General features: G+C 38.8%; 2 protein-coding genes across 13 annotated transcripts in view; one reads left to right on the forward strand and one right to left on the reverse strand.

The window, feature by feature from the left end:
* Window positions 1-1399: 1399 nt before the first annotated feature.
* Window positions 1400-7821, reverse strand: srsf2a (serine and arginine rich splicing factor 2a). 5 transcript variants are annotated; one of them, XR_009827119.1, is made up of 4 exons: window positions 7260-7820; window positions 3125-3443; window positions 2241-2331; window positions 1406-1819 (listed from the first exon to the last, which is right to left on the reverse strand). XR_009827119.1 is itself a non-coding variant. In XM_062057198.1 (3 exons), the coding sequence occupies exons 1-2, from the start codon at window positions 7592-7594 to the stop codon at window positions 3143-3145; spliced, it is 636 nt and encodes a 211-aa protein (XP_061913182.1). In that variant the 5' UTR covers window positions 7595-7821; the 3' UTR covers window positions 2050-2827; window positions 3125-3142. The 5 variants fall into 5 exon arrangements, 3 of the variants coding, with proteins under 3 accessions (XP_061913182.1, XP_061913181.1, XP_061913180.1); XR_009827118.1 differs by having other exon boundaries at window positions 1400-1819; window positions 2241-3443; XM_062057198.1 differs by lacking the exon at window positions 1406-1819 and having other exon boundaries at window positions 2050-2827; window positions 7260-7821.
* A 4796-nt stretch (window positions 7822-12617) lies between these two features.
* Window positions 12618-26170, forward strand: part of rnf157 (ring finger protein 157) — an 83265-nt gene continuing 69712 nt past the window's right edge. For all 8 annotated transcript variants that reach the window (XM_062057199.1, XM_062057207.1, XM_062057203.1 and 5 more), the window contains exon 1: window positions 12618-13167. In XM_062057199.1, the coding sequence (XP_061913183.1) occupies window positions 13080-13167 (88 nt within the window). In that variant the 5' untranslated portion in view covers window positions 12618-13079. The remainder of the gene's footprint in view (window positions 13168-26170) is intronic.

Here is a 26170-nt window from a genome sequence, read left to right on the forward strand (position 1 = left end):
TTTGTCCAGCTCCTCCCAGGGGATCCTGAGGCGTTCCCAGGCCAGCCGGGAGACAGTCTTCCCAACATGTCCTGGGTCTTCCCCGTGGCCTCCTACCGGTCGGACGTGCCCTAAACACCTCCCTAGGGAGGCGTTCTGGTGCCATTCTAACCAGATGCCCGAACCACCTCATCTGGCTCCTCTCGATGTGGAGGAGCAGCGGCTTTACTTTGAGCTCCTCCCGGATGACAGAGCTTCTCACCCTATCTCTAAAGGAGAGCCCCGCCACCCGCCGGAGGAAACTAATTTCGGCCGCTTGTACCCGTGATCTTGTCCTGCCAGTCATAACCCAAAGTCATGACCATAGGTGAGGATGGGAACGTAGATCGGCCGGTAAATTGAGAGCTTTGCCTTCCGGCTCAGCTCCTTCTTCACCACAACGGATCGATACAGCGTCCGCATTACTGAAGACGCCGCACCCATCCGCCTGTCGATCTCGCGATCCACTCTTCCCTCACTAGTGAACAAGACTCCTAGGTACTTGAACTCCTCCACTTGGGGCAAGATCTTTTCCCCAACTTGGAGATAGCACTCCACCCTTTCCCGGGCGAGAACCATGGACTCAGACTTGGAGGTGCTGGGGAAGTAGTGCACATTCAATGTGTTTGCTATGACAAATAGGGCATTAAAAGATACCTATACTTTTTTTTTTAAAAAGATCGATGGATAGATCTGTTCTAGTCTTTAGCGTGGATAGTACAAACGTGACTTCTTTTCAACATTGTGGAGTGGGGCCCTTTTTGTGCTTCCGACAAAACGGGGTTACAACAAAAGGACTTAACACAATTTAATAATTTTATCAAAAGACCCTACAGTTGAATGAAAAATACATGATTTATGACAGACCCTTACACGTCCCAAGCCTAAATTTGAGGGGAGCCCCACAGGTAAAAAAATATATTTATTTTGTATTGGTTTTGAGAAGGAAAATCAAAACAGCTCTCGCGTGCTTTGATTTTTCGGTGTGGCCCTCAGCGGACATCCTTGAAGCAGACCTTAAAGTTCAAACACTTATTTACAGAGATCATAATCCTTTGAGGGGACTGGACTCTTACACTATTAACTAGATCCACTTGACGTCCATTGGCCAGGGGCCTGGGGGTCCCCACATCTGCGGTCCCCTCCAAGGTTTCTCATTGTATCCCATTGGGTTGAGTTGTTTTCTTGCCCTGTTGTGGGATCTGAGTCGAGGATGTCGTTGTGGCTTGTGCAGCCCTTTGAGACACTTGTGATTTAGGGCTATATAAGTAAACTTTGATTGATTGATTGCTCCCCTGAATGCTTCCAACAGTGAAGCTTACACAAATACCCGACAAATTTCCGTTTGAAGCGGAACTCAAAGACAAATCACACAAAGGCGATTTCAAACTAAAATGTTTATTTGCATTCTCCTGAAGTAAACACAGAATTAGAGGTTAACAGGGGAATGCGTTGCACAAAAGATGTGATGAGGCAGCCCAAACTGGCTTTTTTTTTCTTTTTTTTAAGTCAACCCTTCCATGTGAGCCACACTGGACCCACGTCCCAAAAACCCAATGATGAACCAGACAGGGGGGGAGAGTAAGGAACGACACAAGAGGGTAGTCAGAGGGAACGAGACCAGGAGAGAAGGGAAGGGAGGGGGGGATGATCTGCCACACTTGTGAGCTTACAAACCGCAGCGGAGGGTCGAGCCCCGGAACAGTGCCGGGCACTCAGCACCGCAACACGCCACACCATGTCACCACCGCACTGCACCTTAACAGCTAACCAGCATTACTCAACTGCTACACAACTGCGCCTAGTGCACAAAAGATACACAAGAAAGAGGGTTAGAGTCATAGGAAGCAACTTTAACCAGACAGAGTTGACAGAAAAAGTAAACGTTGCAGTCACAATTAACAAAACAAAGCCACACTCACAAGATGCATTATTGTACAGTTGTCCAGTTGAATGGGAAACATTTTAAAAACTGACAATCTCTGGAAATCATAACTATTTGTTGAGGGGTGGAAAAAGAATAACAGTCTATTAAAAGAAATAACTCAAACAAGGTTTATTGAAAGAGTATCAATCCCAAAATTGATATAGCAATTTTAAATGGAGGCGAACAAAAAAAAGCGTACAAATCTCTTAAAAGACTCATTTACGTAAACGCTGACAATGACATTTGTTTGGGTAAATCAACTTTTGAAAAAATTTTAGAATATGTTCCAAATAACCTTTCAGTCTGCATTCAGTGGCAACAGTGGAGTCCCCTTGATCATTGAGACTCTTCCTGACGTCCTTGGCAAACCACCATTCATCTGAAATCTGGAAAAATAAGACACAGCACAATCAGCAAGGGCAGCACACAAAGACGCAGCATTATTTCCTATTGTGTGCATTCTCTAAATAAATCAAGTCTTACACCTAACATGTCCTGTATTGTCCTTACTGGTTACGCACCTTCCATGGAACCACAAGACTAGCTCTTTGCACGCGGGCATATTAGAAAACAAACCTTAGGCTGCGGTGCGTTTCCCTTGTGAGAGGCGGAAGGGAACACACAGGCGGGCCGAGCGCGTCCGCCCGCGATCCCCGTGAACGTACCTCACCACACCACCTCAAACACCAACTGACAGCCCCGCACCACCGCCATGACGACCTGCTCCTGAGCAACCAACCGTTGCCTGGGTGACCAGCTCCTTAGCAACTGCCGTCGCCCTCAGCAACAGGCAGGTCACATGGGCGGGCCACACACTACAACTGCTCTCATACTGCCACACCCCCATCTCCTTCTCCTCTCTTTGCAAACAGGACTCAGCAGCTTGGAGGAAAGAATTCCACATTTAGGTGAACGTTTGAGTGAATCACACCCATATACACTCACATTACCCCCAATTTTTGATGCTTATGGGCAACATCGGCTCGCAGCAAGGCAAGCCCTTTGTTGCATCGTGTGCGTTTTACACTACAGCACACGCTATTGAGAGCCAAATTGTATTTACCGTTTCTAAATATGCTGACTTGGTTGCACATGTGAAAGTCACACCGGCAACACCAAGTCAGCAAAAAACAGAACATGTGCATTTGTCAAATATGTTCCACCCATCCCCTCAAATACCGTCGTGCTGCGTCCAACTTAGGGGATTGCTTCGAAGTCCTCTGGAGACTTGGGCCGGCTCTTGGATTTTGACCTGGATCTGGACCCTCGGTTGGAAGGCGGGGTATGGCTCCTCGACTTAGACCGGGACCTAGATGGGGACTTTGACTTGCTCCTGCGTGGAGTCCTGGACTTGGACTTGGACTTAGATTTAGACCTGGACCGCGACCTGGAGTAGGAGCGGGACCTGGAGCGGCTGTAGCGACGGCGACTCCTGGATCGAGAGCGGCTCCTGCTCTTGGAACGACTGCGCCTACGCCGACGGGGGCTTGCTGAGCGACTGTGGGGGAGAGAAACATTCAATGGTCACACCAACCACAACAATAGAGACGGCTGTATGGTGGCTACTTAGCGGGTCATACATTTAAGTACACAGATTGAATACATACTAACATGTACGACACAATTATGCGACCTGAGGAACATCAAGTATGTATGTTTCACACTTGATCGCACCATCTTAAGACCAACTTTTATATATTTTTTGCAACAATAGAGACGGCTGTATGGTGGCTACTTAGCGGGTCATACATTTAAGTACACAGATTGAATACATACTAACATGTACGACACAATTATGCGACCTGAGGAACATCAAGTATGTATGTTTCACACTTGATCGCACCATCTTAAGACCAACTTTTTTTTGTTGGCTTTTAACACTACGTGAGTTGTGTGGTCCTGTGTTTAAATTTGTATTTCTATTTATCGTTTTAATTAGTTTTACCCTTTATATTTATTTTGTATGTATATGCATTTATTTTGTTTTTAATTCAGTCACTGGTGTAGCTAAGGATAGTATTTGAATCTTGTTTTTAACATTTTTGTTGTTAAAATGTGCTATATAAATAAAGTGGATTGGATCGGATCGTGAGTAGCAACTTGACCGCGATACACCAATTCCGATGACGTAGAACACAATCAAATTTTCAGAGTGGAGTACTTGTGCCAGAAAGCTATGACAAAATTTGGCAGGTTAACACCCAACAAAACTCCCCTGTGAAAAATATATATTCAGTAAAAAGATCACTAGAATTCATATTCTAATACCAGGTATTAGACTTAGTAAAACTAATGATCCACAAGGGAAATTGTTCCACACAGCTCAGTTACAAAGTATGGAAAGGATTTTTAATCACCAACTGTGACACTTTTTTTTGTTTAGCAAGTTTTCCGATTATGCCACACTTTTTGAAATGGGGTAATTAATAAGTAAGTTATGATATTTTAACAAAGAGGTCCGCTGAAATCTTGAGCCCTGTTGACTTTGTATTGGGGTCGACCATAAATGGTGCGTTTTCCACACGTTTAAAAATATGAACTCTTAGGAAATTATACTTTTATCACTGAAATAGTCTTTACATGACCGGGCAGTGTAGCGTACCCAGATGTAAAACCTCTTTTGCACAATCAGCCTTTTCATATTAAGCCATAAAGGAATGGAACCACCTCACAACAAACTGGAAAAGTCTAAGAGATTACTCTTCAGTCACAATTGAAGTTAAAAAGTGGATTTGAAGCAATCAAAGCTGCTCGCACGGTCACTAAGGTGGGCATTATGTTTGACACGTCAACTTAATGTGTATTATATTTATCCAAAGAGCATTTTTTTGTAAATTGTGAGGTGTGTCTGTTAAAATCAAAGTTGTTTTTACAAATGATGACAGATGTGAACAAGAGCATGTATTGTCTTTGTGTGATGATGTAAATGAGGTGTGGTTGTATTGTATATTACAGTGGTTCTTAACCTGGTTCTATCGAACCCTAGGGGTTCGGTGAGGCGGCCTCAGAGGTTCGGCGAAGGTCAAAACACACCCGAGTCATCGTGTAAATACAAACTTCTCCCTATCGGCGTATTACGGATACGGCAACAGCTGACTGATTTGCAGGTGTGTAATTTGTTGTGAGTTTATGCACTGTGTTGGTTTTGTTGTTTGAACAAGGTGATGTTCATGCACGGTTCATTTTGTGCACCAGTAAAAAAAACATGGTAACACGTATGAGGAACATATTCACCATTAATTAGTTGCTTATTAACATGCAAATTAGTAACATATTGGCTCTTAACTAGTCATTATTAATGCCTTATTTGGCATGGCCTTATTATAACCCTAACCAAAACACTCTAAATTAAGTCTTTATTACTTAGAATATGTTCCCCTAGTGTCCAAATTACTCTAAATTAAGTCTTCGTTACTTGGAATAAGTTCCCCAAACTAAAGTGTTACCAAAAACATATAACTTTGTCTTGAATTTGAAAAAAATAACCATTATATTTTTCACTAAAGAAGGGTTCGGTGAAAAAACATGAAACTGGTGGGGTTTAGTACCTCCAAAAATGGTTAAGAACTAGGGATGTTCGATAATGGCTTTTTGCCGATAGCCGATATTGTCCAACTCTTTATTTACAGATACCGATATCAACCGATACTGATATATACAGTCATAGAATTAACATATTATTATGCCTAATTTGGACAACCAGGTATGGTGAAGATAAGGTCCTTTTTAAAAAATAATAATAAAATAAGATAAATAAATTAAAAACATTTTCTTGAATAAAAAAAAGTAAAATACAAACAGTCACATAGAAACTAGGAATGAATGAAAATGAGTAAAATTAACTTTACTATTTGTGGACCGGCAGCACGCACAATCATGGGTGCTTACCTATCTCTTGCAGACTGTATTGATAAATATTGATATATAATGTAGGAACCAGAATATTAATAACAGAAATAAACCACCCTTTAGGGCAGGGGTCACCAACCTTTTTGAAACCAAGAGCTACTTCTTGGGTACTGATTAATGCGAAGGGCTACCAGTTTGATACACACTTAAATAAATTGCCAGAAATAGCCAATTTGCTCAATTTACCTTTAACTCTATGTTATTATTAATAATTAATGATATTTATCATTGTGGAAACACTGATCATCTTAATGATTTCTCACAATAAATATATATAGAAACAGATAAATATCAATATGCAACACTTTATTTTTATATTTTCTCTAAGTGCACATTTTTCAAATGATCACTTCTAAGACAGTCTTGTGAAATCTCAATATCCCATTTTAACTAGCTAGCCACTAACATTTTTTAACAAATCATGAATTACTTTTCACCATGTTTGTACAAATAACTCATGTAAAATATAAAAGTCAACTCTCAAATTTTTAAATAAATCATGTCACACTTTGAACTGGACACCAAATCTGTTATCGGTTTCTTTGTCAGTTAGTTTAGACCAGGTCTTTAAAATATTTTCTTGGATTTTCAAATTCTATTTGAGTTTTGTCTCTCAGAATTAAAAATGTCTAGCAAAGCGAGACCAGCTTGCTAGTAAATAAATACAATTTAAAAAATAGAGGCAGCTCACTGGTAAGTGCTGCTATTTGAGCTATTTTTAGAACAGGCCAGTGGGCTACTCATCTGGTCTTTAAGGGCCACGGGCACCGCGTTGGTGACCCCAGCTTTAGTGTGAAAGAGTGTAAATGGGGAGGGAGGTTTTTTGGGTTGGTGCACTAATTGTAAGTGTATCTTGTGTTTTTTTATGTTGATTTAATTCAAATTAAAAATACATTTTAAAAAAAAGATACCGATAATTTCAGATATTACATTTTAAAGCATTTATTGGCCGGCCGATATTATCGGACATCTCTATTAAGAACCACTGGTATATTAAGTATGTGTCAATGAAAGGGCATTTAATGACTTTTTTGCATGATTTTTGTATCCCTTTAATTTAGATAGCCAGGGACTGCAGATGGAAATTAGCTATTTAGCTATAATTTGGTGCAGAACATATCTGTCTTTGAGCTTAACGTTTCTGTGCATTGTCCCTTCAAATAAAGACTAAACCAAGTACGAAATGTAAAAACAAAACAAAAAAAGACACTTTAGGAGGCAAACCACGTGTAAGTAACGTGTATAGTAACCGAAACAAAATGGCTGCAGGGGATCCACTGAACGTTTAAACACGACGACGACCCGGAAATGGCCGCCTAGCACATAAACCACGTGTTACGTCGCATTCGGAATGTCGTTAAAAGTAACAATTTGACGTTATTCCCCCCCCCCCGTAAGTACGTACCCTCCGTATCTGCGCGGCGGTGCTCCCCTGCGGCTGTACATGGAGTCCGGCGGCCGGCCGTAGCGGGCCATCTGCACGCGGAGCTCCCGGCCGTCGAGCAGCGCGCCGTCCATGGCGTCCATCGCGTCCTCGGCGTCGCGCTTGTCGTGGAAGCGCACGAAGGCGAAGCCGCGGCTCTCCTTGGTGTACCTGTCCCGGGGGATGTAGACGTCGCCCACCCGCCCGTACTTCTCGAACACCCGACGGAGGGTCTCCGGCGAGGTGCGGTAGGTCAGGTTGTCCACTTTGAGGGAGGTCATCCCCTCAACGTCTGGCGGCGGCCTACCGTAACTCATTTTTTCTACCTGGTTAGACAGCGCTACTCGGTTCCTGCCGCTTGACTTGACAATAATAAGTGGTTGCAAGATGTCCAATAGGACTAAAAAGTAAGCCGACTTTAAAGGCAGGCATGCGTTGGCACAGCCCGTACCGCTCGTTGCTACTGTGTAAAATGGCGGCTGTGAGGCTTCTTTTCCGCTCTTTCTTTGCCGCCCCGCGGTGGCCTTCTTTGATTGGTCGAAGCCCCGCCCCCTTGTGGGACGCTCTACTGCCTTCTTCTTCTTCTTCTTCTTTTGTTTAATGGCAGTTGGCAAGCAACCTTCTGGCGTGCATTACCGCCACCTACTGAAATGCAGTGTGGACTCTATATTGTTTTATTTAACCCAATCTTTTTTAAAATATGTATTAGGGGTGTGGGAAAAAATCGATTCGAATTCGAATCGCGATTCTCACGTTGTGCAATTCAGAATCGATTCTCATTTTTTTTTTTAATCGTTTTTTATTTTTTATTTTATTTTTAAAAATTATTTTTTTTTTTTTTTAAATTAATCAATCCAACAAAACAATACACAGCAATACCATAACAACGCAATCCAATTCCAAAACCAAACCCGACCCAGCAACACTCAGAACTGCAATAAACAGAGCAATGGAGAGGAGACACAAACGCGACACAGAACAAACCAAAAGTAATAAAACAAAAAGGAATATTATCAACAACAGTATCAATATTAGTTACAATTTCAACATAGCAGTGATTACAAATCCCTCATTGACATTATCATTAGACATTTATAAAATAAAAATAAAAAAGAACAATAGTGTCACAGTGGCTTACACTTGCATCGCATCTCATAAGCTTGACAACACACTGTGTCCAATATTTTCACAAAGATAAAATAAGTCATATTTTTGGTTCATTTAAGAGTTCAAACAAATTTACATTATTGCAATCAGTTGATAAAACATTGTCCTTTACAATTATAAAAGCTTTTTACAAAAATATACTACTTTGCTTGCATGTCAGCAGACTGGGGTAGATCCTGCTGAAATCCTATGTATTGAATGAATAGAGAATCCTTTTGAATCGGGAAAAAAAATCGTTTTTGAATCGAGAATCGTGTTGAATTGGAAAAAAAAAATCGATTTAGAATCGAATCGTGACCCCAAGAATCGATATTGAATCGAATCGTGGGACACCCAAAGATTCACAGCCCTAGATAGAACCCTACTATATATTGTTTTATTTAACCCTGTCTTTTTTAAAATATGTATATAATGCTTTGTAGCCTATGTGTTCTAATTGCAATCCTAAAATATCTTCCACTGCTAACCTAATCTTCTCTTTCGCTAACTTATTTCCCGGTATTTCCCTTTCTCTATTGTATTTTGTTTTATTTAAGCCTGTCTTATTTTAAATATGTATATAATGCTTTGTAGCCTATGTGTTCTAAGTGCAATCCAAACCTACAATATCTTCCACTGCTAACCTAATCTTCTCTTTCGCTAACTTATTTCCCAATATTTCCCTTTGTCTATTGTATTTTGTTTTATTTAACCCTGTCTTTTTGTTTTTTAAACATATATATGATGCTTTGTAACCTATGTGTTCTAAGTGCAATCCTAAAAGATTTTCCACTGCTAACCTAGAAATTACGTATAATAATAATAGATTTTATTTGTAAAAAGCACTTTACATTCAGCAAACAACCTCAAAGTGCTACAGTGTATTGAAAAAAATAATAATAATAACAATAAAAAGATCATAAAAAATAAAAATGAAATAAAAACTAGAACAGCCTAATAGCTAGAACTAGTATGCATATATCTATAAATAGACTTTTTTAAAAAGAAGGGTTTTTAAGCCTTTTTTATTGATTAACGTGGACCCAGACTTAAACAAGTTGAAAAACTTATTCGGGTGTTACCATTTAGTGGTCAATTGTACGGAATATGTACTGTACGGTGCAATCTACTAATAAAAGTTTCAATCAATCAATTACACCTACTCTTCTCTGGACTTAGTAATACTCCCTACCTTTTGTTTCCTTGTGCCAATTATCTTGCCACTTTTTATTGTGTTCTATCTTAATTATGCTCTTCACTTCTTCCTTACTGTGGTTACTCTCCATGTTTACTTCTGTTTTAGTGGTTGCTTGTTGTGCGTACATACAGTATCTGCTAACTCACCCCCTACAACTCCTGCATGAGCAGGAACCCAGAGAAAAATGTTACCACAGACCCCGCTTTATTTATTCTGCAGATTGAACTATTTCATAAACTAAATCTTGTCTTGTTTCTCATGCTATGTTTTTTATGCTGATCAATGCACTGCTGGAGTCCGCTTGCAATGAACCGCCATATAAATTGCGACCAATTCCCCCGTAAAAACAGATAACTTATCACTGATTCTTTTATTATGGGCCTGCTGCAATGCCAGCACCCATTCACTGCTAAATGCAAGCAGCCCATATTATTATTTGATACTATGTTCCCTTGTGGGGTAACTGCTGCAGCTCCTACTTTGTTATTTGTGGTTTTTGATGCATCTGTATATATTATGATATTGTCTAAACACGTTTCCTCAATCCATTGTTCAATCCGGTAATGATTTAAACTTCTATTCTTTAATAATTGCATATTTACATTTGCGTTATCGTACATCCACGGTGGTATTACAGGGATTGGTACTGTAGGGCTAACTTTAATAATGTCAATTTGAGCTTTTTTCACATATGTCTCCTATTATCCACCCGAAACCATAGACATCTTATAAGTAGACGCAGCATTGGCTGCTGTGACGCGAGAAATCCGCCCGCCATCTTGAAGTGGTGATGTGCAGCCTAAGCTGACAGTTGACAGGTGGAAAACAAAGATGCCGGGCTGGTGTTCAGCGTTTTCCTGTTGAAAATAGGAATCGGGGGATTACTTTTCACAAGTAAGATTTAACATTAACGTACTATTGGTTGTACTTTGTGAAAAGAATATTACCACAGAGTTGAGAAGGAGCAAAGATCTTCAAAAGTACTGAAATCGTAGCCGCTAGCAAACAAGAGTATGACCATAATAGAATTGCTTGTCAATGAAATTAATTAAATTTAAAAATGTCATACTTTAATAACATAAAGTTTAAATAAATGATGAAGATAAAGATTGTAAAAGCCAACAGGGGTAAAAGTTAGGACCACAGTCCAGATTGTGTAGGGGGTGGGGGGTATATGTTAGCTAACTAGACAATCAGATGGACAGTGGCTATACAGTATTATTGTATATAGTTCTCTGCAAACCTATGAAATTTGTCTTCATTATTTTGTCAGAATGCACCAGAATGCTTCATTTTTGTGTGAAAATCCCAAAGAAATCTTCTGGGGAAGGATGACCCCCCTACAGGGGTTTGGTTTACAAACTTTCAGCCCCACCTAAAACAAAATTCACCAGCCGCCACTGATTATGATGCATTCTCATTTTAGGCAAAGTATAAGACAATACTTTCTCAACAGTATAATTGTAACCAGGAATAAATCTTCAAGTAACAATATTCCAATACTAACATTGTTGGGTAAGACAGAATTTGAATTCTGAATCCAGTGAAACAGATTGGTCGTTTTAGCTGATATAAAGACTTTCAGGTGTTTATATATGTTTATGTTTAAGTATTTGGCAGACACTTTTATCCAAAGCGACATATATATATATATATATATATATATATATATATATATATATATATATATATATATATATATATATATATATATATATATATATATATATATATATATATATATATATATATAGATAGATAGATAGATAGATAGATAGATAGATAGATAGATAGATAGATAGATAGATGGATAGTACTTTATTGATTCCTTCAGGAGAGTTCCCTCAGGAAAATTAAAATTCCAGCAGCAGTGTACAAAATTGAGATCGAATTTAAAAAGTAAAAAGTAAATAATGGGGGTGTAAATGGAAACAAAATAGAAAACTATTACAATAGAATAAAAATAAAAAGCAACAATGAGAATACAAATATAACAGTAAAATAAGAATATAACAAGAGAAACTAGGCAGTAGTAAAATATATCCAATGTATTGATACATTGTTTATGTAGGATATACGCATGTATATATAACCTAATCATATTGTTTCTTCAATTTATAAATAGCTGACTGTTTTTTTCCCCTCTTCTCTGGGATTATATTCCCAGTTTTGTTCTCGGACGTCTGGTCACTTATAGCATTTAAGAATATTCTATTACTGTCAAGCAAACTATGACTAATAAAACACGCCAAACCACGTGTCCTTTATCATAGCTACACGTATGACAAAAAAAACCGCGTGAAAATCAGTGTTATTCAGCGAGGTAAAATGAATTAAATGCGCTGACAGTTCATTGCTCCTGCCAAATGAATTGCACTGAGTGGAGCGGATCACCACTCCAAGATGGCGGCCCCGCGTCTCGTCAGCGCCAGTAGGCAATAGCGCTCGATGCTGCGTACCCTTATAAGATGTCTATGAGTTTAGTAGCACTTGGTGAGTTGGGTCTCTGTACTGCCCCCTAGCAACGAGGAGGTATAGTTACTGGACTATTTCTCCGCCTTTGTTCTTGTCTCACTCTCAAAACGAGTCTTGTATTTTAAGTGCCTTGGCTTTTTTTTTAATCAACACAAACCTCATGGCTTAGCTCATAATAACTTATTTCCCCACAGCGAGCATGTTGCTAACAGGTTAGGGTTAGCGTCTTGTTTTTTCGGCGTGTGCGCGATTCAGGACACGGTCCCTCCCGCCGGGGTGGCTCCTTGCTAGCAGGAGAGAGAACGAGAGAGAGAGTGTGGACTAGGCCAAAACCAAGGTCCGGATTTTTAAACCGTTTTTTTTAAATCAACACAAACCCCATGGTTTAGCTCAAAATAACTTATTTCCCATGTTGTTAACAGGTTAGTTTTTTTGGGGGGCGTGTGCTCGATTCACGACGCGATCCTTCCCGCCGGGGTGGCTCCTTGCTAGCAGGAGAGAGAGAGAGAGAGAGAGAGAGTGGACTGCGCCAAAACCAAGGTCCGGATTTTTTAGACCGGGTGACGTCACGGGGATTCACAGACGCCTTTGACAGGATCCAGCCAGCACGGAGAGAGGAACCAAGCATCCCCGCAACCGATCGTTGATTTTGGGAGCGTTTTCAAGTCAAATCGGGACTTTGGCGCAACATGACTGCGCTTGTTTGTTTTTAAAGGGAATCCCGCTGCTCCCCTGCCGGCCCCCCCACCCCCATCCTCCACGCAAGCCCCGCCGTGGTCAGGATAAACAACCCAGCGAACAACTACTAATCCCCGGGACGCTGTGGGAGAGGGCGGGGGGTGGGAGGGTCGGTCCCGGTGAGAAATGGACAGGGCAGCACCGACTGGATTAGATGATCCGGAATAAATAAGCGAGTGTGGACGCAGCGATCCTGGACGTCCATATGGTCCTTTTTGCTCGTTATTGTTATTATTTGACCGGAGATGGGGGCTTTTGCCAGCAGACAAAATATAGGCGTGGAAGAAGTGGACATTCCGTCCAGTTCGGTGTACCGTTACCCACCGAAAACTGGTAAGTCGCCAACAACAGGTCAAGCCGGTGTGTGTGTGTGTGTGTGTGTGTGTGTGTGTGTGTGTGTGTGTGTGTGTGTGTGTGTGTGTGTGTGTGTACTGTGACGATTCCACGCTGCAGAGCTTATTGCAGGTGATTTGTTTTGCACTTAAAAAAAATCTAGTAATTTTTCATATTTTTCCATTTCAGAGCCAAAACAAATATGTTACATTTTTTTATATTAAAAAAAACAACAGTCTACATGTCAGCTTTGGGTTATTAGAAGAGGTGCGTGATTGTTTTATTATTACAAAAATGCTCCAATTAAGGCACAAGACATTTATGAAACAACGTTGATTATATACATACGCGTCCTTTGAAAGTGACATTGAAACAACGTTGCAGAAATAGTTGTGTTTGTAAACTGACGTCCCAACGTTGGATCCACGTTGTTGGTTGGGAAATGACCGAATTGGAATGGTCGAGTCAACGTTTGAACCCGACATTGATTAAACGTCGTCAAAAAGCATGTTGTTTCAACGTTGTATTTGTGTTGTCGAATATTGGTTAGGAAATGACCAGAATTCAATGGTCAAATCAACGTTGGAACCCAACATTGATTAAATGTTGTCAAAAAGCATGTTGTTTCAACGTTGTATTTGTGTTGTCGAATATTGGTTAGGAAATTACCAGAATTCAATGGTCAAATCAACGTCAGAACCCAACCTTGATTAAACGTCGTCAAAAAGCATGTTGTTTCAACGTTGTATTTGTGTTGTAGAATATTGGTCGGGAAACTGACCAAAATTCAACGGTCAAATCAACGTCAGAACCTGACATTGATTAAACGTTGTCAAAAAGCATGTTGTTTCAACGTTGTATTTGTGTTGCCGATTTTTGGTTGGGAAAATGACCAAAATTCAATGGTCAAATCAACGTTGGAACCCAACCTTGATTAAATGTTGTGAAATAGTATGTTGTTTCAACGTTGTATTTGTGTTGTAGAATATTGGTTGGGAAAATGACCAAAATTCAATGGCCAAATCAACGTCACAACCCAATATAGATTAAACATCGTCAAAAAGCATGTTGTTTCAACGTTGTTTTTTGTGTTGTAGAATTTTGGTCGGGAAACTGACCAAAATTCAACGGTCAAATCACCGTCAGAACCCAACATTGATTCAACGTCGTCAAAAAGCATGTTGTTTCAACGTTGTATTTGTGCTGTCAAATATTGGTTAGGAAATTACCAGAATTCAATGGTCGAATCAACGTTAGGACCTGACATTGATTAAACGTTGTCAAAAAGTATGTTGTTTCAATGTTGTATTTGTGTTGTCGAATATTGGCTGGGAAATGACCAAAATTCAATGGTCAAATCAATGGCACAACCCAATATTGATTAAACATCGTCAAAAAGATGTTGTTTCAACATTGTATTTGTGTTGCCGATTATTGGTTGGGAAAATGACCAAATTTCAATGGCCAAATCAACGTCACAACCCAATATAGATTAAACATCGTCAAAAAGCATGTTGTTTCAACGTTGTTTTTTGTGTTGTAGAATTTTGGTCGGGAAACTGACCAAAATTCAACGGTCAAATCACCGTCAGAACCCAACATTGATTCAACGTCGTCAAAAAGCATGTTGTTTCAACGTTGTATTTGTGCTGTCAAATATTGGTTAGGAAATTACCAGAATTCAATGGTCGAATCAACGTTAGGACCTGACATTGATTAAACGTTGTCAAAAAGTATGTTGTTTCAATGTTGTATTTGTGTTGTCGAATATTGGCTGGGAAATGACCAAAATTCAATGGTCAAATCAACGGCACAACCCAATATTGATTAAACATCGTCAAAAAGATGTTGTTTCAACGTTGTATTTGTGTTGCCGATTATTGGTTGGGAAAATGACCAAATTTCAATGGCCAAATCAACGTCACAACCCAATATAGATTAAACATCGTCAAAAAGGATGTTGTTTCAACGTTGTTTTTTGTGTTGTAGAATTTTGGTCGGGAAACTGACCAAAATTCAACGGTCAAATCAACGTCACAACACAATACTGATTCAACATCGTCAAAAATATGTTGTTTCAATGTTGTATTTGTGTTGCCGATTATTGGTTGGGAAAATTACCAAAATTCAATGGTCAAATCAACGTTAGAACCCAACACTGATTAAATGTTGTCAAAAAGCATGTTGTAGCAACGTTGTATTTGTGTTGTCGAATTTTGGTTGGGAAAATGACCAAATTTCAATGGCCAAATCAACGTCACAACCCAATATTGATTAAACATAGTCAAAAAGCATGTTGTTTCAACGTTGTATTTGTGTTGCCGATTATTGGTTGGGAAAATGACCTAATTTTAATGGCCAAATCATCGTCACAACCCAATATAGATTTTACATAGTCAAAAAGCATGTGGTTTCAACGTTGTTTTTTGTGTTGTAGAATTTTGGTCGGGAAGCTGACCAAAATTCAATGGTCAAATCAACGTCAGAACCTGACATTGATTAAATGTTGTCAAAAAGCATGTTGTTTCAACGTTGTATTTGTGTTGTCAAATATTGGCTGGGAAATGACCAAAATTCAATGGTCAAATCAACATCAGAACCCAACATTGATTCAACGTTGTCAAAAAGCATGTTGTTTCAACGTTGTATTTGTGTTGTAGAATATTGGTTGGGAAAATGACCAAAATTCAATGATCCAATCAACGTTGGGACCCAACATTGATTAAATGCCGTGGAAAACATGTTGTTTCAACGTTATGTTTAAATTGTAGGATACTGGTTGGGAAATAACCAAAATTCAATGGTCAAATCAACGTCAGAACCTGACATTGATTAAATGTTGTCAAAAAGCATGTTGTTTCAACGTTGTATTTGTGTTGTCGAATATTGGCTGGGAAATGACCAAAATTCAACGGTCAAATCAACGTCAGAATCCAACCTTGATTAAACGTCGTCAAATAGCATGTTTTTTGAACGTTGTATTTGTGTTGTAGAATATTGGTTGGGAAAATGACCAAAATTCAATGATCCAATCAACGTTGGAACCCAACATTGATTAAATGTTGTGAAATAGTATGTTGTTTCAACGTTGTGTTTGTGTTGTCGAATATTGGCTGGGAAATGACCAAAATTCAATGGTCAAATCAACATCAGAACCCAACCTTGATTCAACGTTGTCAAAAAGCATGTTGTTTCAACGTTGTATTTGTGTTGTAGAATATTGGTTGGGAAAATGACCAAAATTCAATGATCCAATCAACGTTGGAACCCAACATTGATTAAATGTTGTGAAATAGTATGTTGTTTCAACGTTGTATTTGTGTTGTAGAATATTGATTGGGAAATGACCAAAATTCAATGGTCAAATCAACGTCGGAACCCAACCTTGATTAAATGTTGTGAAATAGTATGTTGTTTCAACGTTGTATTTGTGTTGTAGAATATTAGCTGGGAAATGACCAAAATTCAATGGTCAAATCAACGTTGGAACCCAACATTGATTAAACGCCGTCAAAAGCATGTTGTTTCAACGTTATGTTTAAATCGTAGGATATTGGTTGGGAAATGACCAAAATTCAACGGTCAAATCAACGTCAGAATCCAACCTTGATTAAACGTCGTCAAATAGCATGTTTTTTGAACGTTGTATTTGTGTTGTAGAATATTGGTTGGGAAAAAGACCAAAATTCAATGATCCAATCAACGTTGGAACCCAACATTGATTAAATGTTGTGAAATAGTATGTTGTTTCAACGTTGTATTTGTGTTGTCGAATATTGGCTGGGAAATGACCAAAATTCAATGGTCAAATCAACATCAGAACCCAACCTTGATTCAACGTTGTCAAAAAGCATGTTGTTTCAATGTTGTATTTGTGTTGTAGAATATTGGTTGGGAAAATGACCAAAATTCAATGATCCAATCAACGTTGGAACCCAACATTGATTAAATGTTGTGAAATAGTATGTTGTTTCAACGTTGTATTTAAATCGTAGGATATTGGTTGGGAAATGACCAAAATTCAACGGTCAAATCAACGTCAGAATCCAACCTTGATTAAACGTCGTCAAATAGCATGTTGTTTCAACGTTGTATTTGTGTTGTCGAATATTGGTTGGGAAAATGACCAAAATTCAATGATCCAATCAACGTTGGAATCCAACATTGATTAAATGTTGTGAAATAGTATGGTGTTTCAACGTTGTATTTGTGTTGTCGAATATTGGCTGGGAAATGACCAAAATTCAATGGTCAAATCAACTTCAGAACCCAACCTTGATTAAAAGTCGTCAAAAAGCATGTTGTTTAAACGTTGTATTTAAATTGTAGGATACTGGTTGGGAAATGACCAAAATTCAATGGTAAATCAACATCAGAACCCAACCTTGATTCAACGTTGTCAAAAAGCATGTTGTTTCAACGTTGTATTTGTGTTGTAGAATATTGGTTGGGAAAATGACCAAAATTCAATGCTCAAATCAACATCAGAACCCAACATTATTAAACGTTGTCAAAAAGCATGTTGTTTCAACGTTATGTTTCAGTTGCTCAACGTCAGGACGTAATTCAACAAGTTGTTTCAATGTCTTGTGCCTGCCGGGTACCTTTTTTAGGTAGGGCGAGCAAATCAACCACTCCTTTTTTCCTTTACTCCTGTCGTAAACAATCATGGCGTCAACATTTGAAACTACGTCCCTGTTTTAGAGGAAGAGATTTTGTGTGCTATTTGCACCAAATGTTCCGCAAACATGCCGCCAGGCAAAACAACATTGCACTTCAACACATCAAACCTCATTAGGCACCTGAAACACCGGAATGACTATAACGGTGTTCTGAAAGTTTAACAAACAAACAAAAAAGTGCAATGACTATAATATAAGGTCATTCCTTCAGGGCATTTCAACATTGTGAGAAGGGGTGTTATTGTCACCAGGTGATCATAAAGCCCTCATGTGATATGATTGATCATTTACTTGGTTTTACTCCACGTAGGACTGGTCATTTACTTCATGCACTCCCTGGCTACAGAATTGAACAAAATCTGCACAATCGGATCAAATCTATTTAAGAAGTTGTCATGAGTTGTTCCCTTTTGATTGGCACCAGCAGAAATGTGAGAAACACACTTTGTTTCCACATTCATCAACATGTTATTAAAGTAATAACTTGTAGAGATGGCTCTTTGAAGGGAGACAGATCTCGAGGAGCCATTCCTTTATAATAACCGTTCAAAAGACCGGCTCGTTATTGTAATCCTTATTTTTTTAACGTCTGTTTTTCTTAATTAAATCAAGGGAAAATCATTGGTAGCAGTTGTAAGATAATATGTAGATCAAAAATGTTTGAAATGTTAACAAATATTACTCTACTGGTGGAAATTATTCAGAAATATTGACTGTAATTTCGGAATTCCTGAAATTTGGTGAAAACCGGGAATTTGTACGGAAAAAAAAATAGGAAGATTTGTTGTCCCAACTAAGAAGAATGTTTTGAAGGTGGAATAGTCAAAAAACTGTGAAAAATTTCCAAGAAAAGGTAAAATAGAGCTTTGGAAAACCGGGAATTCCTGAAAATTTTTTGAACTTGGAAAATGGTAGTTTGATTGTCCGAGGTGAGTGGAGTGTGTGGATGTTGGAACAGTTCGAATCGGATGACAAATGTGGAATATGTAGATATATGCATATTGCCCATTCATTTACAATGGGGGGGAAATTCCTGGTAATTCCGGGTAACTTGGAAACATACTGGCTGAATGGAGTGTGTGGATGTTGGAACGGTTCAAATCGGGACAGAAATGGGGGATATGTAGTAGATTGTATAATCCCCATTCGTTGTCAATGGGGAGAAAATTCCAGGAAAACCGGGAATTTGGGGAAAGGGAAAACATGTTTTGCGGTCGATATCTCGGAAGTACGAAAAAAATAGGAGCTTCTGTTGTCCCAACTAAGAGGAATGTTCTAAAGGTGGAATAGTCAAAAACGGTTAAAAAATGTGGAATGTGAAAACTTTCCAAGAAAAGGTGAAATAGGGCTTTGGAAAACCGGGAATTCCTGGAATTTTTTTTTAACTTGGAAAATGGTCGTTTGATTGTCCAAGGTGAGTGGAGTGTGTGGATGTTGGAACAGTTCGAATCGGATGACAAATGTGGAATATGTAGAGGTGTATTGCCCATTCATTTGCAATGGGGGGAAATTCCTGGTAATTCCGGGTAGCTGGGAAACATACTGGCTTAAATGTCCAGGGTGAATGGAGTGTGTGGATGTTGGAACGGTTCAAATCGGGACAGAAATGGGGGATATGCAGTAGATTGTATAATCCCCATTCGTTGTCAATGGGGAGAAAATTCCAGGAAAACCGGGAATTTGGGGAAAGGGAAAACATGTTTTGCGGTCGATATCTCGGAAGAAGAGTGTGGGTGGATGGTTGAAAGGCGGGAATCGGGTTTAAAAATGCGGCAAAATTTCGAGAATTTAGGGCATCGTAGAACTACGAACACGTCCATTCATTTGAATGGGATTTTCGTGGAAATTTGGGGAATTTCGGGAAAACCTGGAATTTTTAAAAATATTGATACGAGCACAATTGTCCAAGATGATATGAATGGGTTGGTGTTGGAATTTTTGGAATAGGTTGAAAAATGTTGTTTGAATTAAGAATGGGTATTTCGGAATTTCGGGAAAACCGGGAATTGGTACGAAAAAAATAGGAGCTTCTGTTGTCCCAACTAAGAGGAATGTTCTGAAGGTGGAATAGTCAAAAACAGTTAAAAAATGTGGAATGTGAAAACTTTCCAAGCAAAGGTGAAATAGGGCTTTGGAAAACCGGGAATTCCTGGAATTTTTTTTTAACTTGGAAAATGGTCGTTTGATTGTCCAAGGTGAGTGGAGTGTGTGGATGTTGGAACAGTTCGAATCGGATCACAAATGTGGAATATGTAAAGGTGTATTGCCCATTCATTTACAATAGGGGGAAATTCCTGGTAATTCCGGGTAACTGGGAAACATACTGGCTTAAATGTCCAGGGTGCAGTAGATTGTATAATCCCCATTCGTTGTCAATGGGGAGAAAATTCCAGGAAAACCGGGAATTTGGGGAAAGGGAAAACATGTTTTGCGGTCGATATCTCGGAAGAAGAGTGTGGGTGGATGGTTGAAAGGCGGGAATCGGGTTTAAAAATGTGGCAAAATTTTGAGAATTTAGGGCATCGTAGAACTACGAACACGTCCATTCATTAGAATGGGATTTTCGTGGAAATTTGGGAATTTGGGGGTATTTCAGAATTTCCGGAAAACCGGGAATTTGTACGAAAAAAATAGGAGCTTCTGTTGTCCCAACTAAGAGGAATGTTTTGAAGGTGGAATAGTCAAAAACAGTTAAAAAATGTGAAAACTTTCCAAGAAAAGGTGAAATAGGGCTTTGGAAAACCGGGAATTCCTGGAATTTTTTTTCAACTTGGAAAATGGTCGTTTGATTGTCCAAGGTGAGTGGAGTGTGTGGATGTTGGAACAGTTCGAATCGGATCACAAATGTGGAATATGTAGAGGTGTATTGCCCATTCATTTACAATGAGGGGAAATTCCTGGAAAACCGTGAAATTTGGGAAAGGGAAAACATGTTTTGCGTTGGATGTATCGGAAGAGTAGTGTGAGTGAATGGTTGAAAGGTCAGAATCGGGTTTAAAAATGCCGCAACATTTTGATAACATAGGGCATAGTAGAACTATTTGAATGGGATTTTCGTGGAAATTTGGGAATTTCGGGAAAACCTGGAATTTTTGAAAATATTGATACGACCACATTTGTCCTAGATGATATGAATGGGTTGGTGTTGGAATTTTTGGAATCGGTTGACAAATTTTGACGTAGTAACAGTTTGAATTGACAATGGGTATTTCGTAATTCCTGGAATTTCGGGAAAACCGGGAATTTTGTACGAACAAAAATAGGAGCTTCTGTTGTCTCAACTAAGAGGAATGTTTTGAAGGTGGAATACTCAAAAACGGTTGAAAAATATGTGGACTGTGAAAACTTTCCAAGAAAAGGCCTTGGAAACCTGGAATTTTTTAAAATATTGATAAGAGCACAATTGTCCAAGATGATATGAATGGGTTGGTGTTGGAATTTTTGGAATAGGTTGAAAAATGTTGTTTGAATTAAGAATGGGTATTTCGGAATTTCGGGAAAACCGGGAATTTGTACGAAAAAAATAGGAGCTTCTGTTGTCCCAACTAAGAGGAATGTTCTGAAGGTGGAATAGTCAAAAACAGTTAAAAAATGTGGAAAGTGAAAACTTTCCAAGAAAAGGTGAAATAGGGCTTTGGAAAACCGGGAATACCTGGAATTTTTTTTTAACTTGGAAAATGGTCGTTTGATTGTCCAAGGTGAGTGGAGTGTGTGGATGTTGGAACAGTTCGAATCGGATCACAAATGTGGAATATGTAGAGGTGTATTGCCCATTCATTTACAATGGGGGGAAATTCCTGGAAAACCGTGAATTTTGGGAAAGGGAAAACATGTTTTGCGTTGGATGTATCGGAAGAGTAGTGTGAGTGAATGGCTGAAAGGTCAGAATCGGGTTTAAAAATGCCGCAACATTTTGATAACATAGGGCATAGTAGAACTATTTGAATGGGATTTTCGTGGAAATTTGGGAATTTCGGGAAAACCTGGAATTTTTGAAAATATTGATACGACCACATTTGTCCTAGATGATATGAATGGGTTGGTGTTGGAATTTTTGGAATCGGTTGACAAATTTTGACGTAGTAACAGTTTGAATTGACAATGGGTATTTCGTAATTCCTGGAATTTCGGGAAAACCGGGAATTTTGTACGAACAAAAATAGGAGCTTCTGTTGTCTCAACTAAGAGGAATGTTTTGAAGGTGGAATACTCAAAAACGGTTGAAAAATATGTGGACTGTGAAAACTTTCCAAGAAAAGGCCTTGGAAACCTGGAATTTTTTAAAATATTGATAAGAGCACAATTGTCCAAGATGATATGAATGGGTTGGTGTTGGAATTTTTGGAATAGGTTGAAAAATGTTGTTTGAATTAAGAATGGGTATTTCGGAATTTCGGGAAAACCGGGAATTTGTACGAAAAAAATAGGAGCTTCTGTTGTCCCAACTAAGAGGAATGTTCTGAAGGTGTAATAGTCAAAAACAGTTAAAAAATGTGGAAAGTGAAAACTTTCCAAGAAAAGGTAAAATAGGGCTTTGGAAAACCGGGAATTCCTGGAATTTTTTTTTAACTTGGAAAATGGTCGTTTGATTGTCCGAGGTGAGTGGAGTGTGTGGATGTTGGAACAGTTCGAATCGGATCACAAATGTGGAATATGTAGAGGTGTATTGCCCATTCATTTACAATGGGGGGAAATTCCTGGAAAACCGTGAATTTTGGGAAAGGGAAAACATGTTTTGCGTTGGATGTATCGGAAGAGTAGTGTGAGTGAATGGCTGAAAGGTCAGAATCGGGTTTAAAAATGCCGCAACATTTTGATAACATAGGGCATAGTAGAACTATTTGAATGGGATTTTCGTGGAAATTTGGGAATTTCGGGAAAACCTGGAATTTTTGAAAATATTGATACGACCACATTTGTCCTAGATGATATGAATGGGTTGGTGTTGGAATTTTTGGAATCGGTTGACAAATTTTGACGTAGTAACAGTTTGAATTGACAATGGGTATTTCGTAATTCCTGGAATTTCGGGAAAACCGGGAATTTTGTACGAACAAAAATAGGAGCTTCTGTTGTCTCAACTAAGAGGAATGTTTTGAAGGTGGAATACTCAAAAACGGTTGAAAAATATGTGGACTGTGAAAACTTTCCAAGAAAAGGCCTTGGAAACCTGGAATTTTTTAAAATATTGATAAGAGCACAATTGTCCAAGATGATATGAATGGGTTGGTGTTGGAATTTTTGGAATAGGTTGAAAAATGTTGTTTGAATTAAGAATGGGTATTTCGGAATTTCGGGAAAACCGGGAATTTGTACGAAAAAAATAGGAGCTTCTGTTGTCCCAACTAAGAGGAATGTTCTGAAGGTGTAATAGTCAAAAACAGTTAAAAAATGTGGAAAGTGAAAACTTTCCAAGAAAAGGTAAAATAGGGCTTTGGAAAACCGGGAATTCCTGGAATTTTTTTTTAACTTGGAAAATGGTCGTTTGATTGTCCGAGGTGAGTGGAGTGTGTGGATGTTGGAACAGTTCGAATCGGATCACAAATGTGGAATATGTAGAGGTGTATTGCCCATTCATTTACAATGAGGGGAAATTCCTGGAAAACCCGGAATTTGGGGAAAGGGAAAACATGTTTTGCGTTGGATGTATCGGAAGAGTAGTGTGAGTGAATGGTTGAAAGGTCAGAATCGGGTTTAAAACTGCCGCAACATTTTGATAACATAGGGCATAGTAGAACTATTTGAATGGGATTTTCGTGGAAATTTGGGAATTTCGGGGAAAACCTGGAATTTTTGAAAATATTGATACGAGCACAATTGTCCTAGATGATATGGATGGGTTGGTGTTGGAATTTTTGGAATCGGTTGACAAATTTTGACGTAGTAACAGTTTGAATTGAGAATGGGTATTTCGGAATTCCTGGAATTTCGGGAAAACCGGGAATTGGTACGAAAAAAATAGGAGCTTCTGTTGTCTCAACTAAGAGGAATGTTTTGAAGGTGGAATACTCAAAAACGGTTGAAAAAATGTGGACTGTGAAAACTTTCCAAGAAAAGGCCTTGGAAACCTGGAATTTTTTAAAATATTGATAAGAGCACAATTGTCCAAGATGATATGAATGGGTTGGTGTTGGAATTTTTGGGATAGGTTGAAAAATGTTGTTTGAATTAAGAATGGGTATTTCGGAATTTCGGGAAAACCGGGAATTTGTACGAAAAAAATAGGAGCTTCTGTTGTCCCAACTAAGAGGAATGTTCTGAAGGTGTAATAGTCAAAAACAGTTAAAAAATGTGGAAAGTGAAAACTTTCCAAGAAAAGGTAAAATAGGGCTTTGGAAAACCGGGAATTCCTGGAATTTTTTTTTAACTTGGAAAATGGTCGTTTGATTGTCCGAGGTGAGTGGAGTGTGTGGATGTTGGAACAGTTCGAATCGGATCACAAATGTGGAATATGTAGAGGTGTATTGCCCATTCATTTACAATGAGGGGAAATTCCTGGAAAACCCGGAATTTGGGGAAAGGGAAAACATGTTTTGCGTTGGATGTATCGGAAGAGTAGTGTGAGTGAATGGTTGAAAGGTCAGAATCGGGTTTAAAACTGCCGCAACATTTTGATAACATAGGGCATAGTAGAACTATTTGAATGGGATTTTCGTGGAAATTTGGGAATTTCGGGGAAAACCTGGAATTTTTGAAAATATTGATACGAGCACAATTGTCCTAGATGATATGGATGGGTTGGTGTTGGAATTTTTGGAATCGGTTGACAAATTTTGACGTAGTAACAGTTTGAATTGAGAATGGGTATTTCGGAATTCCTGGAATTTCGGGAAAACCGGGAATTGGTACGAAAAAAATAGGAGCTTCTGTTGTCTCAACTAAGAGGAATGTTTTGAAGGTGGAATACTCAAAAACGGTTGAAAAAATGTGGACTGTGAAAACTTTCCAAGAAGAGGTAAAATAGGGCTTTGGAAAACCGGGAATTCCTGGAATTTTTTTTGAACTTGGAAAATGGTCGTTTGATTGTCCGAGGTGAGTGGAGTGTGTGGATGTTGGAACAGTTCGAATCGGATCACAAATGTGGAATATGTAGAGGTGTATTGCCCATTCATTTACAATGAGGGGAAATTCCTGGAAAACCCGGAATTTGGGGAAAGGGAAAACATGTTTTGCGTTGGATGTATCGGAAGAGTAGTGTGAGTGAATGGTTGAAAGGTCAGAATCGTTTAAAAATGCTGCAAAATTTTGAGAACATAAGGCATTGTAGAACTATGAACACGTCCATTAATTTGAAGGGGATTTTCGTGGAAATTTGGGAATTCCGGGGAAACCTGGAATTTTTGAAAATATTGATCCGAGCACAATTGTCCTAGATGATATGAATGGGTTGGTGTTGGAATTTTTGGAATAAGTTGAAAAATGTTGTTTGAATTAAGAATGGGTATTTCGGAATTTCCGGAAAACCGGGAAATTTTACAAAAAAACATAGGAACTTTTGTTGTCCCAACTAAGGGGAATGTTTTGAAGGTGAACTAGTCAAAAACAGTTAAAAAATGTGGACAGTGAAAACTTTCCAAGAAAAGGTAAAATAGGGCTTCGGAAAACCGGGAATTCTGGCAATTCCTGGAATTTTTTTTTTTTACTTGGAAATGGTAATTTGATTGTCCAAGGTGAGTGGAGTGTGTGGATGTTGGAACAGTTCGAATCGGATCACAAATGTGGAGTATGTAGAGGTGTATTGCCCATTTATTTACAATGAGGGGAAATTCCTGGAAAACCGTGAATTTTGGGAAAGGGAAAACATGTTTTCTGTTGGATGTATCGGAAGAGTAGTGTGAGTGAATGGTTGAAAGATCAGAATCGGGTTTAAAACTGCCGCAACATTTTGATAACATAGGGCATAGTAGAACTATTTGAATGGGATTTTCGTGGAAATTTGGGAATTTCGGGGAAAACCTGGAATTTTTGAAAATATTGATACATGCACAATTGTCCTAGATGATATGGTGTTGGTGTTGGAATTTTTGGAATCGGTTGACAAATTTTGACGTAGTAACAGTTTGAATTGAGAATGGGTATTTCGTAATTCCTGGAATTTCGGGAAAACCGGGAATTGGTACGAAAAAAATAGGAGCTTCTGTTGTCTCAACTAAAAGGAATGTTTTGAAGGTGGAATACTCAAAAACGGTTGAAAAATATGTGAAAACTTTCCAAGAAAAGGCTTTGGAAAACCGGGAATTACGGGAATTCCTGGAATTCCTGGAATTTTTTTGAACTTGGAAAATGGTAGTTTGATTGTCCCAGGTGAGTGGAGTGTGTGG

This window comes from Entelurus aequoreus, linkage group LG08 (genome assembly GCF_033978785.1).
Source record: "Entelurus aequoreus isolate RoL-2023_Sb linkage group LG08, RoL_Eaeq_v1.1, whole genome shotgun sequence".
Taxonomy (NCBI): Eukaryota; Metazoa; Chordata; class Actinopteri; order Syngnathiformes; family Syngnathidae; genus Entelurus; species Entelurus aequoreus.